At 47.6% G+C, this 15,648-nt stretch overlaps 1 protein-coding gene across 1 annotated transcript in view; it reads right to left on the reverse strand.

Annotated features, from left to right (window-relative positions):
- Positions 1–14,485, reverse strand: part of syde2 (synapse defective 1, Rho GTPase, homolog 2 (C. elegans)) — a 77,235-nt gene extending 62,750 nt beyond the window's left edge. The window contains exon 1 of the mRNA XM_084163270.1: positions 12,129–14,485. Coding sequence (XP_084019396.1) covers positions 12,129–14,367 — 2,239 coding nt within the window. The 5' untranslated portion in view covers positions 14,368–14,485. The remainder of the gene's footprint in view (positions 1–12,128) is intronic.
- Between the last annotated feature and the right edge of the window lie 1,163 nt (positions 14,486–15,648).

Here is a 15,648-nt window from a genome sequence, read left to right on the forward strand (position 1 = left end):
CACAGAGCGCTTCGAGTACCAGAGCCAAATCCCACTGAGGAAGCGTGGCTCTAGGCGTTGGCCTAAGCCGTTGTGTTCCTAAAAGGAAACATTTCACCAGAGGGTGGCTGAAGACAGTGTCTCTGCCAAACCCCTCATGACAAGCCGAAATCGCCGCTGCAAACACCTTAATGATGGCGGGCGATCGTTGCTTATCAAATAAAGACTGTAGGAACGAGAGAACACTCTCAACCTGACAGCACACAGGGTCCACATTTTCTGTGGCACACCACTGTGAAAACACATTCCATTTGCTGGCATACACCCTGGAAGTGGAACTGGCACGTGAACCCTGTATGGTCCTGATTACAGAATCAGATAACCCACGGCGCTCTAACCTGTCCTTCTCAGGAGCCAAGCCTTCAGTGGTTGGCCGATTATGGGCAATTGCCCTATCGCACCTCCCGCCTGAAACAACGCGTCCCGTTGATGTGGAATTGGCCAAGTTGGCGCAATCAACATCTGAATCATCTCCGTGAACCATGGAGCCCCTGGGCGATCAGGAGCCACCAATATGATTGACAGCCCGCCTGATCTCACCCTGGCTAACAGTGGGAGAATGCAGGACAGCGGTGGGAAAGCATACAGGAGAACTCTCGGCCACGGTCTGTGCGCAAATGCGTCCCTCCCCAGTGGCGGTTCATCCTGAGCTCGAAGAGAGAACCAAAGAGGGCAATGCACATCCACGCGTGATGCGAATAGATCCACCTCGGCTTTCCCGAACCGTTCCCAAATCTGGAGAACGATGTTCGGGTGCAAACGCCACTCGTCGTCTCGAGGACCCCCTCAAGACATGATGTCTGCCCCTACGTTCAAGTAGCCTGGAATGTGTGCTGCTCTCAATGAGCGAAGGTGCTCGTGAGCCCACAGCCACAATTCCTCTGCCGCCCGGCGGAGTGCAGGAGACCTGACTCCTCCCTGGCGATTGATGTGAGCTACTGTGGTTCGGTTGTCTGACCAGACCAGCACATCGCGACCCCGAAGGGCAGACGCGAAGTGGGTCAGAACCAGTAGAACCGTTTCCAACTCTAAGAGGTTGATGTGACGACTCGAAAGAGGCCACACACCTCCTATCGCTTGGGTCTGACATGTCCCTCCCAATCCAGTCAGAGAGGCATCTGTAAACACTGGAATGTAGGAGGACACTTTGCCTATTGGGACTCCGTGCGTGAGAACACGCGGGTCTCTCCAATAGTTCAGATCTGCACTGAGCGAGAGGGGAACCACCACCAACAGATGACGATGACGCACTGGGTCTAGTCGCAGTTGGGTGAACCATCGCTGTATCCTGCACGTGCGCAGGAGTCCCAGCGGAACCACGAAATGGGCCGACGACATGAGACCCAAGAGTGACATGACCGAAAGCGCCGTTACCATGTGATTCAGACGAAACCGTCATAGGGCTAGCAACATAGCAACCCTTCGAGGGCCCGAAACTCATCGTCACAGTGTCTATCTGTATCCCCAGATAGACAATCTGATGACTGGGCCAGGGTGCTCTCTTTTTCCAATTCACAGCAAACCCCAGATGCGTGAGATGAATCACTGTCTGTGTCGTGTGAGTGAACGCCAGCTCTGCTGACGGGGCGAGAACCAGTAGGTCGTCTAGGTAGGCTAGTGGCCTTATTCCCTGACGACGCAACGGTTCCAATGCTGCCTCCACACATTTGAAAAATGTGCGAGGTGCCAGGGCGTACCCGAATGGCATCCTCGTGAACTCGTATGCCACCCCTTGAAAGGCGAACCGCAGAAACTTCCTGTGATGCGGCTGCACCGGCAAATGAAAGTACGCGTCCTTTAGGTTTATGCTCGTACAAAAGTCTCTCTTCTGGACACCTTCAAGTAGACATTTTGTCATTAGCATTCGGAAGGGCCGTTTGGCTACACTCTCGTTGAGAATGCGTAAATCCAATATCGGCCTCATTCCCCCTGTCTTTTTCGGCACCAGGAAATAGGGCGAATATAGCCCTTTGTTCCTTTGCTCCCAGGGAACTACTGTGACCGCCTCCTTCGCCAAAAGTTCCGTAATCTCTGCAACGAGAGCGGCGACTTTTTCAGGCGTTTTCATCACCGTCTCCACCACCCCCCTGAATGGGGGAGGGGTTCGATGGAATTGGATGGCATAACCCTTCTGCAACGTCTGGTCTAACCAGAGGGAGAGGGTACAGCTTCGTCACCACTCCCAGCAATGCAGAGAAAGCGGAAGAGCGCGAAGCTGTGGTACATTCAGTAGGAAGGACCTGTATTCCTCTACGGCCCTCGCCGCCGCTGTTCCCCAGCACTGAAGTGGTGGAACAGCCCAAGGCGGGCCTCCCAAGAAAGGGAGAGGAAACATTAGCGCGTTCTGAGAGAAACGGGGACGCCGATACGTTGGTTAAACTCGTAACCTCGATATCCCGGCCCTCTGTGAACGCAACACGGGTCTGAACTGCACTGACTGAGGCGTTAGCCTGAGATAGAGAGACGTCCCCAAATAGCGATTGCATCATCATTCCATTACCTGGCTGTGACTGCAGTCTGCTATGTGAGACCTTCACTACAGCACTCCTAGAAGTCTGTAATGTGAGGTCTTTATGAGGTAAAACAAGGCGGCTACGCACCCTTGGTGGGCTGAGCTACACTCAGAGTGGTGAGAGAGAGAGAGAGAGTGAAGGAGTCTGAACGTTCTCGGATGTATTATGGAAAAGGGTCTCTCTTGTGACAAAGTCAATTGGAGCCAACTCTTTATTCAAAACATCAACAGTTCCCTCCATACCCTCAACAGAAGGGTGGGGGGGGGAATAGTGGGCACAGTCGGACCAGCCACTGCGCAGTCTCCCATTCTCGCCCCTTCGCCATGTCATTGGCGCCGTCTCTTCTGGTCACCCCTCGGGTGCTTCCAAGAAGACGCTCTGACGACCTCTCTTGTCAATGGCATAGTTGGGACCTCTGGCTCCGCAGGAGGGGCGGGGCCCACTTCTCTGCTGCCGGAAGTCGCTGCATGGCGCCGGGCACGACGCCTCGCTGTAGACCCCTGTCTACTTGAGGCGGTGGAGCTTGACGGTCGTTTCGGTGCAGGGCCGAGTCTTCCTGCCAGTGGCAGGTGTCTGGCCAGCTGCTTCAACTCCTCGTCAAGCCTCATAAAACGCTCCGTCGCATCCTTGACGGTGACCCCAAACAGGCCGTCGTCAGAGATGGGGGCGTTCAGTAACGCAGCTCTGTCTGTCTCTTTCATGGCTGTCATAGACAGCCAAAGGTGTCGTTCCACCACCACCGAAGTGGCCATGGACCTCCCCGCACACACAGCTGATGCCTGCGTTAAGTGGAGAATAGCGCCAGAAATTCTGGTCGCCTCTTCCACTTCCTCCCCAGTGAGCTCAGACTTCCCGTTGTTAGACGGGACAGAGAGGCTGCTAGGAGGACAATATTATTTGCCGCTACTACGGCCTGGGCTCCTAACACGAAGGACTTCTCAACCAGCTGTGCTGTGAGTCGGTCCTTCTGTGGGGGTAGAACGGCTTTCATGGACGAGGGCCAGGGACTCGAACCCGGCACGAGATACGCAGCCAGGGCGGTCTCGAGCCTGGGGATTCGCCTTGAAAAGCCCTGCTATCTGCCTTCCACTCTGGTGAATGGGAGGTACGCCTTAGCCGGCGAACGCGCCGCTAAAGGTGCCTCCCATGAGCCCTCCACATACTTACCAAGCGAGGGCATGGTCGGTGCCATAGGCTCCACCGCCCTCCTGGGCCTGGAATAAAGACCTCCCTCCATCATATCCATTTCCGGGTTGGAGGGAATGGGAGCAGCTTAATCTGCAGGCGCTCGGCAGCCCTCTCGATGAGCCCTGGAAAGTCCGAGCGCAGAGAGGCTGTGGCGTATGATGTGGCTGCTGAATTCTCAGAGCCCGCATCATCATCGCCCAGGGATGAAAAAAATCTTGCCCTTTCCAATGGAAATGGGGTCTTAAAATCATGGGTCAGAGGAATGGATTGTTCCGCTGGAATATACATTTCTTCCCCAATATCCATGTCATCCCCTGAGTCAGAGCCCTCAGATGATGCCTCAGAAGCTGAGGCTAACACTGATAGCACATCCTCAAGAGGAATATCCCCCCTGAAAAATGCCCACCGCTGCTTCCTCTCTTTCAATTCAAGGAGGGCGCAGCTGGCGCATAGTGGGGGATCTATGAGGCCGTCCCTGGCGTGCTGAGACCCTAGACACACAAAACATAAGTCGTGGGGGTCAGCAGCCGCCATAGAGGAACAGCAACATTGAGCTCTGAAAATAGCTTTTGGGGGTGGAAAATCTCCTGGTGTGTCATTTTAGGACGACGTCGATTATCTGGAAAATCGACTGCGTTTTCTTTGTCCTGAGTCTTCGTCTTCTTATCGGCTTCTTCAGTCCAGTCCAGTCGCTGAAGATAATGGGAGGCTGATTGAGGGGAAGCGTCCCCTCTTATAGGGACACCTCTCGTTGGAGTACAGGTGTCCCTATTGTACTCTCAGGCTGTTCGCTGCCTAGGCAGCGGGGTAAACCAATAGGAGCAGAGCTCCCCTATGGGGCGGAGCTCCACGATATAGAACTGATATTTAGTAATGATAGAGTAACTATCTTTGATCGACAATGACATTGTTGTGAATTGCGTTAATAAATTCTGAGCGTTATGTTCCTCAATTTAGCGCATTTCAGCAGTAGGCTATCTCGACACAGAGCGCCCCCCGAGTATAGCGTTGTCGAATCATACACACTTTGTAACGGCAGTAACAAAAGTCAAATGACCAAAGTTGCTAAGCTTGCTAAATAACTTCCTTCAAAGAATGACAGAATATCTCCTATATTTGGCAAAATCAGGTTGATGATTATACATATAGCAGATCAGTTTAAATATCAAGGTATCTTAACCTGTTTTAAAAATATCCATATCTACTCTTATTCCGTTTGTCGATCACACATTCTCGGGCCGATATTGGCCTTTTCTAGTCTATTGGCTATCGGTCCTTTTCTATCGGCTTAGCCGATAGTCCCTCTACATAGCAAAACTGCTGATAGGCCAGCCGCCACTTACCGCCTGAGCCACGAGCACTGCACAATGCCTAGGAATGTCTAGCTGGGAAGATCAGCAGCAGCAAGCAGCAAGCTAGAACATTCTCAAACAGAAAGTTGCAGTATTGAGAAATGGATGAATTGACACAGTGACCAAAATCAAACTCCTGTTGCAAATATTAGTTTAGTTCATTCACTAATAATAAGGCTTGTGTCGACGTGCCCGGACATGCATGCAATAAGCTAGATTGCTCGCTAGCTAAGCAGATAGCTATGTGACCTGTTGGCAAAGATTACGATAACTAACCCTTTCATCTGTGGCGTTAGCTAGCTAGCTATATTAGCTACTATGCTTGCTAGCTGGCTAGATAAACATGGTGCTAAGATATCAGATAGGAGCTAATAGCCACGTAGCTAGCTAACGTTAGCTGGTTATAATTCTGAACATGCACCATTTTCGGCAACAAGCCATCTGACTTGCAGTGTAACGTTAGCTATTTACTGGTGTGCTGATCTGACCAACCGCAATCGTATCCGTAAATTGACAGTTGATAGTCGGATTAGATGATTGTCATAATAGAGAAAGAAGGAAGTGTTTTAAAATGCCTAAATCAAGATTGGCAATAGGTTTAGTTACCTAAGAATCTTCCTGCATGCTTATAGACCAAGAAAGCTGTAGATCAGCGCGCGTGTGTACGTTCTCACTTCTCAAACTATGGGCAGATTTGAGTCATTCAGACAGAACGTGTGTCGTCGTATCATCTTTTTTCCTACCCTCGCTCTCCTTGTTAGATATTATGCACATTTATGGCTTGGTAAGAAAATGTCATCGCTATTGAACTAGTTCTCATAGTAGCAGTAAACAGCAGCAAGTGATATGAGCGATGGAGAGCAGAGTTGCCAACTCCTCAGTAAGGAAAGTAGCTATTGGCTGTCCTAAAAGTCGCTAAATGATGTCATCACCTAATTTGCATAATTGGCCATGTGCATGTAATTGTGATGGACGCTGTGGAGAGGAATAACGTTGTGGAGAGACAAAAAGTGAGTAAAAAACACCCCACATTTACATCCCACCCTGAATGCAAGCCAGGGCGGGATCAGTCAGTGGCGGCTTCTCGCATGCGCGATTCATTTGCAGTCTGGACGCGGAGGGGTGAACATCTCCTGCTCTGACTGCAGCGCGAGGACTGGGCCGCCTGTGAGTGCTTTGGGACGGGAGGGGGGTGGGGCCCGGGTGGGGCCCATGGCAGCACCCGCTGCTCGTTGAGAAGAGTAAGAACGATACGTGCTTTCACGTCAGAGTCTCCAATAACACCAGAAAAAGTCGCTAGATTTGTCGCTAGTCGCTTTTTAAAAAATGTGTCACTAGAGGGGTCTGAAAATTCGCTGAGAGAGATGTGAGGAGATGTGAAAGGGAGCGGAGTTACAGCTTCGCTCTATCCTATCGTAGCAGTAGGATCAACTTACAACCTGCAATTTCTGACAGATAGCTGAACTAGCCAATTGAAATGTTTAGAATTTCGTCCTGGCAGCTGAGTTGTTAAGAGATGCGTCCTGACAGCTGAAAAATAATAATTTTTCCCAGTCACGGATAATGACTAAAATACTAGTTTCATAAGCATCCGTGATCACACATCATGATCACAAATCAAATCATGAAGTTACTTTGGACCCATAGATGTTCTTCTATATCCTCCAACTAACAGCAGTGCCTATATGATACCATACAGGCCTGACGTGGGAGTGATTCTTCTATGCAAATGTTGTTGATCAGTAGGATAATATAAGTCCCAAATGGAAGGCAAACAGATTGTTTACATCTGTAGCACCATAGACTCCACTGATCAGCCAAAACAAGCTCAATGACTCAATGCATGCACACACTTCTATTGAATATGCATTCACCTGTATTGTGAGTAGGCCTATGCCATCTTAATTTACCCAGTTTATCAAGAGATTTACCATTCAAATAATATTATTGCCATTATGTTGTTATGTATAATCGGCCATCGGCCTCCTTGACCCCACAAAATCGGCATCAGTCCTAAAAAATCCATATCGGTCGCTTTCTAGTGTTTATTTGCTAATCTGCTGCTGGCATGTTGTGTATTTTGAGTAGTAAAAATGTTGTAATTTATCGGGTCTTGTCATTTTATTTTACCCATGTTAATCCCTAGTAAACTGTGTGAGAACTAAAGCAGTGGTGAAAAACACTCAAACTGGATCAACACTTCCTTGATATAGACGTATGACTTTGCCCTTATAAACCTAATCTGTGAGAATGCAGTGTTAGTGTGAGCATGTTGCGTGTGTGCACTGTGTGTGTGTGTGCCCTACCCCGACCCTGAGATAACGTTTGTGCACTCGGCGCTGATTGACACAGCTTGCCAAGACCTGAGCCTTCCTTCGCCCTTGGCTTCTAGTTGGCATGAGAGTCCATTGACCTTCACCACTAGTGTCCTCAGTGGTCACCACACGCACACACAGGCCAATTCAAAGTCATGCAGACTGAGGCCTGTGTCTCAGAGAGTGGCCTGCCTGCCCAATGAACAACCAAGACCTTAGGGGTAACAGATGGCCTGGGCAAATAATGCAGTGTGTGTGTGTGTGTGTGTGTGTGTGTGTGTGTCAGTCCTCTTCCCTGCCTCCCTGTTGCAGGGATGAGAATTGGAAACGGTGTCAGTCTCCCGTTCACATAGAATGCCAAGAGAAAAAAACTAGAAGAAGTCAACCTTACCATTGTTCCTATTCATTCATACCGCTATCTCCTTTTCTTTGGAATCTTAAACTACAAAAACACATCAAAAAACAGACATAGAACTTCCTGCCTGAGCCATCACATGAAAACGAAGATGCTAGTGCTTGACTTGTCAGAGTCCTCAGAAAGACTCGGAGAGTACATGGTATTATGATTAGTATTTGAGTCACCCTCTACATAAAGACGTCTGGCTCTGCCTCCTTTATCTCATTCATCATCTGATCTGTCTTTAGCATTACAAACAGCAGACAAGAGGAAGCATTGTACCTGGTAATCTGGAACTGGTGCTATGTGTGTTTATGAGAGAAAACAGCACAGCTCAGTAACAAGACTTGGCGTGATGCAGACACAGAGAGCGACACAGTCTTAACACTACTTAACAGTGGAGGGAAGCTGGCAAAGAGGATCAGATTAAATATTTCCTGCCTATTTGATATTGTAGCCACTTTAATACATTAACAAGAGCAGGGGAGATCACTTTACCCTGGGTTATATGTTAAAGCAAAAGGGTTATCCCACAATTTTGGAAACCATCAGTTCTTAAAGGGAAATTTCACAAATGATCAACTTTATATTCAGCATCTACATCACCACCCCAACATCAACATATGTGAAATGGCACGTTTATATGTTTTGTAGTAAAAAAGATAGAGGAAGATAAGTGTTTCCAATGACATCATCATTGTGCATTGTGTGATTTTAACCAATTATGAGGAGGCATTGCCTACTAATTGTCTCCTAATTGGTTGATGATGTCATTGGAAACACCTATGTTCCTCTATCTTTTTTTATTAAACATAGAAATGTGCCATTTTCACAGTATGTTGATGTTGGGGTGGTGCTGGACTTGATGAATATGAAGTTGACATTTTTTTAAATGTCCCTTTAAGACTGGATATATCACCTGTGTAAAATATGACATTTGCATATAAATGATTTGTGAAGCATATATCAGGCTTATAAAGGGTTTATGAAGCCTTTACGCCTTATAAATTATATAATGTGACAAATATTACAGATAAACCCAATTTAGATGTGTGACTTCCAATAAGGGGATCAGACTGAGCCATAACAGGTACTGAGAAAAATAGAAAATCAAATCTTCAAAGTTCAAACTGCAGTCTGGGACCCGCAGGTGGGTCTTTCCCCCTACTGGCTGGCACGGCTATTGGTCTACAGCAGGTTTGATTTAGCCCCATTCCTTTGAGCCCCCTCAGCCCCGAACTGTCGAAAACAAAATGCCTGGATACTGAGAAGTGACCTACTGCCTGCATACCACACACGGTAGTAGACGCCTGGAGAAAACTGAACTCAACACAACTCAGCCTGTGTTTATCCCAGCGGACCATTCTAGATCTCCCCCATCTTTCTTAACCATCAACAGCATTGTGGAGGTCCCACCTCACACACGCATGCATGCGCACACATACACACACACACACATAAACACACACACGATGAGCCAACTAACATCATCTCACTACTCTATTTTAACCTACTTCCCAAGACACTCAGTCACACACACATCACTGTGAATAGCACAGTGTGGGTGATGAATCTACAGGGGGATTTCACACTAATTATACAAGTACAAAGATGCCATACAGACACTTTAAAATGACTGTCGTCAAATCTAATTTACACTCCTAATCAAATGCATTATATTCCTGACTTCAAAGTGAGTTCTAATTTCCAATTAAAAACCAGGAGGGGGATAAATGTGGATGCCTTTTAGCGTGTCAGCCAAGACACATATAAACTCCTGCAGAAATGAAAAGAGTGCCTATAAAAGGAGCATTTCTAGTTGAAGTTTCTAGTCACGCTTTGAGAGGTTATGGCAATACTTTTTTAAAATGGCTCTTTGTGGAGCAGAGAGAGAGGAGAAAGGGAGAGAGAGAGAGATCTAGAGAGAGAGCGAAAGAGAGATCTAGAGAGAGGGAGAGAGATCTAGAGAGAGAGAGGGAGAGAGATCTAGAGAGAGAGAGAAAGAGAGCGATCTAGAGAGAGAGAGAGAGGGGGGCCCACAGCGGTAAGATACGCTCTAGGGCTGACCTTAATAAATACTTAATCGCTCCCCATTTTGTTCATTCATACTGAGGAATTAAGTAACATGGCGCAAACAAGTTAAACAACAGGATTGTCTTTCTAAAGATTCACTCCCAGGTCCTTTTAAAATGCAAGTTACCATGGAACTTATGAAGGAAGGAGGGGGGGACATGACAGTGAATAAAACAACCTACAGGGAGAGAAGCCTTCTTTTCTCTTTCTAGGTCCCTGAGCTAATCTTTCTATACATCCCTTTTCATACAACTAGTGGCTTCTATGTCTCACTCTCCTCTCTTTCCCCTGTCTTCTCCTGCTTGTCGACTTCAACATGTATGGTTGAACAGTGGAAAAGTGCAGATGTGGCTGAACTTTTCTATGATGAGAGAAGAAGAGAGTAGACAAAGATGAATAGAGCGACAGAGAGGGAAATAGAGAGCGATCAAGAGAGGAAGAGAGAGAAACAGAGACAGAGACATGAGAGATGGAGAGAGGAAGAGAGCGAAACAGAGACAGAGACATGAGAGATGGAGAGAGGAAGAGAGAGAAACAGAGACAGAGACATGAGAGCTGGAGAGAGAGAGAGAGAGAGACAGAGACATGAGAGCTGGAGAGAGGAAGAGAGAGAGAGAGAGAGAGAGAGAGAGAGAGAGAGAGAGAGAGAGAGAGAGAGAGAGAGAGAGAGAGAGAGAGAGAGAGAGAGAGAAACAGAGACATGAGAGCTGGAGAGAGAGAGAGAGAGAGAGAGAGAGAGAGAGAGAGAGAGAGAGAGAGAGAGAGAGAGAGAGAGAGAGAGAGAGAGAGAGAGAGAGAGAGAGAACAGAGACATGAGAGCTGGAGAGAGGGAGAGAGAGACAGAGACAGAGACAGAGACATGAGAGCTGGAGAGAGGAAGAGAGAGAGACAGAGACATGAGAGCTGAAGAGAGGAGAGAGAGAGAGAGAGACAGAGACAGAGACATGAGAGCTGGAGAGAGGAAGAGAGAGAGAGAGAGACAGAGAGAGAGAGAGAGAGAGAGAGAGAGAGAGAGAGAGACAGAGACATGAGAGCTGGAGAGAGAGAGAGAGAGAGAGAGAGAGAGAGAGAGAGAGAGAGAGAGAGAGAGAGAGAGAGAGAGAGAGAGAGAGAGAGAGAGAGAGAAACAGAGACATGAGAGCTGGAGAGAGGGAGAGAGAGAGACAGAGACATGAAGAGAGAAAAAGAGAGAAAGTAGAAAGTTCGCAGCCAAACCATCCTGGGCAGAGCCAACAGCTGTCTCCCCTCTCCCTCCTCTCTCCCTTGCACCCTCTCTCCCTCCCCCCTCTCGCTTTCCCTCTCCCCTCTCCCTCTCTGCCCTCTCTCTCTCCCCCTCTCCCTCTTTCTCTCCCTCCCCCTCTTTCTCTCTCTCCCCCCTCCCTCTTTCTCTCCCTCCCCCTCTCCCTCTTTCTCCCTCTCCCTCTCTATTTCTCTCCCTCTCCGCTGCAGTCCAGAGATCACACTCTATTTCTAGCACTGCACCACAGACAACAGCACCTGGTACATGTGGCCTAGCGCCCTATTTACCCTGGACAAGACTCTCAGCCCACCACAGTCACACACATACCATGGAACACCAACCTGACACGCACACATACACACACAAATACACACACATCCGCACCAACCAGAGAAAATATCAGAGGGAAACAACAAGAAAGAGTTGTCACCTGACCAACTAAAACTGACAACCTGAACAAAAGGAAAAGGTCAGCAGATGAAAGGAGAGGTTTTATAACATGGTAATATCAAAACAGGATATCCATTTGTGTTTCATGATACAGATGTTTTCATCTCAAATTATGGTAACAAACAAACATTAATACACATTATACATTTCATTGTTCAAGAGTCATTTTCATACATACCCACCACAACCATTATCAACACCATGAGTCTACAGAGTGAGTTAGTGGTTATTGTTACTACTACAGTGTGGCCCTCTATAACCAACGTGCTACTCAGTGTTAAAATGGAACCTAAATTAGTGTGTGAAGAAGAAGAACCAGAACCCGCCACCAGTTAGACTTTAGAGAATCCTACTAGGAAAGCAAAGGGGCCGTTCAGACAGGCATTCATTCATTCCGTCCCTTTGCTTTGCATCCAGAGGGGGAGAGAGTGAGACCATCACCAGACCAGACGGAGTAGTTTAATATGGGTGAAGGAGGACGGAGGACGACGACAGGGGGGAGATTCCCTGGACCGGAGAGTGGCTCCACCAAGGGGCCACCACCACCACCTCCCTTCCTACCTGACTGATGCACTGCCTGGCTCTGGCATGGGACCACAGCGGCGGGTATGGCCCTGTGAACTCTGGTCGTCAGGGCTGCTGGTTTAGATCCACCTGGAACTGAGCTGGCCTGGCCCTGGCTGGGCCGTGGTGCACTATCCAGGCCACCGTGGGTGCCATGGGTTCGGGGCATGGAGCCTGCAATGCGCTGCTTCATCTCCGAAGACAACAGACGGCCTTTGTGCATCCACTCCTGCATCTTGTTGACGGTGACACCATGGGGCTTGGCAGAGCCTCCCCGGTCCCATGCGCTCATCTCTCCATCTCGCTTGCTTTTACCACCCTGCTGGGTGTATGCGTTGTCAGATGACCCGGTGAGGCTGTTGACCGAGCCACTACTCTCGTTCAACTTGAAGTCGTCACCGGTGTCTTGAAGCAGGTCGTCGCTGCTCGTGCCACCATCGTAGCAGGCCTGTTTCTCAAACGGGTCAGAGGCTCCAACAGCCTGTGGCCTACTTGCTCCATCCCCATCCTCACAGGCCCCAACAACAGCAGGGCTTTGGGAACCGAGGGCCTGGATGCAGGGCGCATTGTGCACACCACTGGGGTATTTGATAGCTCTGTCACTAGTGGAACGCAGTAAGTGAGGCCCAATCCTGCTAGCAGATAGGTTCATGAGACTCTTGCTAATGAAATTATTTTTGAGACACGGATCACAGTTTTCATTCAGCAGGCACAACAGGATGGAGTCTGTGTCAGACACCTGTTGGGCACTGTGCTCTCCTGACGACCAAGCGTCACTGTCCACATGCTTGATGGACAACCGCGAACACACACTGTCCTGAGAGTGACTGGAGGAGCTCGCCTGATCTATAAAACCGTTGACACTGACCTGACCATCAAAACTAATATCATGCATGGTGTTTATAAGAAGGTAATATGCCTCTTTTAACTGGCTCTGTAGTCTGTCTGTCTCCTGCACACTGTCACTAATGACATGTCCTTTTGGAACATCTTTTCCCGACTCTATAGCTTCTACTTTATCAGAGCTTTTTCTATCATTTGGACCTAATGACTCCGATACATAAAAGGGGAGAATTACATTATCATAATAATCATCATCCTCGCTATCTAGAGAGTAGTGTCTGAGTGTTCCTTCTCTGGCGCATATGAAATGGGAGGCCACGTTAACGTCGCATATCTCCAATTCAATGGGGAAAATTGTCGGGCTCTGCAAATGTGTCACCCTAATGTTGTCCCCTGTAAATTCAGGCGAGCTCCCGTAACTCTCGATGTTTCTAATCACAATGTTTTCCTCGGTGTAATTACTGTCCAGATGATGCGCACACGGGATACCCGGCGGATACATTTGCGTCCCGTTAGTTGTAACATTTGTTTTCAATATTTGGTTGTGGCCAGGATGCACGTTTACCTTCCCTTTAAAATCATTTATAGACCTCTGCCCGTTGTCTTCCTTGTAGTTGTACACAGTTTGATGGCAGGAGTCGTCTACCTTCCCGTGGCTTACTCGAGTCTTTAGGTCTTTGTCAAAGTAGACATTTGTTTCATTACTCTTTGAAGCAGGATAGTGGCCATTTGTCACTTTAACTACCCCATCAGGCCTTCTGTGGTATATAATGTGCTTATTATGACTACTGCTCCCAAACCCTATTGAATCCCCTGCGCTATACTGTCGCGGAATGGGGACAAAGTGTTTTCTCTGTTCGTTCGGTCTCCCTATGTGTCCTTGTTGTACTTGTCCCGAGAAGTAGCCGGGCCCTTGTTTATGGATTCTGATCATCTCGTCTCTATCGTTCCCCCCATACTGAGTTGCTCTTTGAAGTGAGACCCCCAAGAGTTCCTCATTTACTCGACCCCTAAACCCAGAGCACCCGCTGCCCTGATTGTCCCCCGGCCCCCGGCTAGTGTTTATGTGCATGGTAGCTGAAGCCTCGTCCTGCTGGGGAAACGCACTCGTCTCAACAACTCCTACCGTGCTCTGCTCCCGATCTAATCCAACCTTGTTTTCTACAATCCCGTTCACATAACTCTCGTTACCTCTCATGATGTTGTCTGTCAGACAATGCAACTCTGCGAACATTACTACTGGATGAGTTTGACCGTCTGGGTTTTGAGAAACTTTTCCTTTACCTTCTCTGCCCCCATTAGTCGCAGCGCTGTATCCACCAGCCGGCGTCCCTTTCTTAGATTTCTTCCCCCGAAGTTTTGCTAGTAAATTCCTCCGCAGAGGATCAGCCATTCCTTCCTTTCCACCCGGTGTTTCTCCAGTTTCAGCACACGCTCTCAGATTGGTAGAGACCGAGTTTGAGCACCCTTTCTGCGGACAAAACTCGCCGAGCGTGCAGAGTCCTCCCCATTCTCCGCTGTCACCTCTAAACTGTCCCCCTCGGCCTCACTGGCTGGCTATAGCTTGTTAGCTCACTTGCTCAACTACGCCTCTCTCGCTTCCCTCTCCGCTCTCCGGCCCCCCTTCCTCTCTGCGCTTGCTGTTCAAATATTTGGAATATTTTCTGGCGGGGGTGATAGGCGCATTGCGCAAACTCGTAAGCAAGCAGTATAATATTTAGCTGCTTGCTACATTGTAGAACTTCACGACAATATGTTAAGAATTTGTCAACATATGGCTGTGTTTACACAGGCAGACAAATTCTGATATTTTTTTCTCACTATTTGGTATTTTGACCAATCAGATCAGCTCTGAAAAAGAGCTGTGCTGTGAAAAGATCTGATGTGATTGGTCAAAAGACCAATTAGTGGGAAAAATATCAGAATTAGGCTGCCTGTGTTAACGCAACCTAGTATGCCACTGACACAACATGTGAAATTGTATTTTAGAGGCAACATGTGACAGATTAGTAAATTACTGGTTACATTCCAGTGAAGCTATAAACGCATTAATAAGTCCCCGCTGAGTCCATATAGGTCGAGTCAAAATAGACCTAATAATAATACGTAATACTATTAAATAATAGTAATAATAATAAGCCAGTCCACAAACTACAACAACTCATAGCTATAATATTTTAAACTGTGATAAATGTTTATCAGCAAAATGTTTGTCAATCTCAAGATCTTTTCTTGATGTTCACTGACTTGTCAGTGCAAGTTTTCCCGAGAGATATGGAGTGAGGCATAAGTGAATTTACTGACTTCTGTAGTCTGCACGTCTTCATGATGCTCAAGATTTGTTTGAATGAGTTGAGCATGATAGTAAAAGTAGTGGTGTAAAGTACTTAAGTAAAAATATTTTGAACTTAAGTAGTTTTTTTGGGTATCTGTACTTTACTTTAATATTTATATTTCTGATAATTTGAACTTTTAATCCACTACATTCCTAAAGAAAATATGTCCTTTGTACTCCATTACTTTTTCCATGACACCTGAAAGTAGGACTACTGGTTAAATTTCGAATGCCCAGGCAGGAAAGCAATATGGTCACCTATCAATATAAGGTGTTGTCATCCCTACTGCCTCTGATCTGTCAGACTCACTGAACACAAATACTGCATTTGTAAATGAT

This window comes from Coregonus lavaretus, assembly GCF_964263955.1.
Source record: "Coregonus lavaretus genome assembly, chromosome: 6".
NCBI lineage: Eukaryota > Metazoa > Chordata > Actinopteri > Salmoniformes > Salmonidae > Coregonus > Coregonus lavaretus.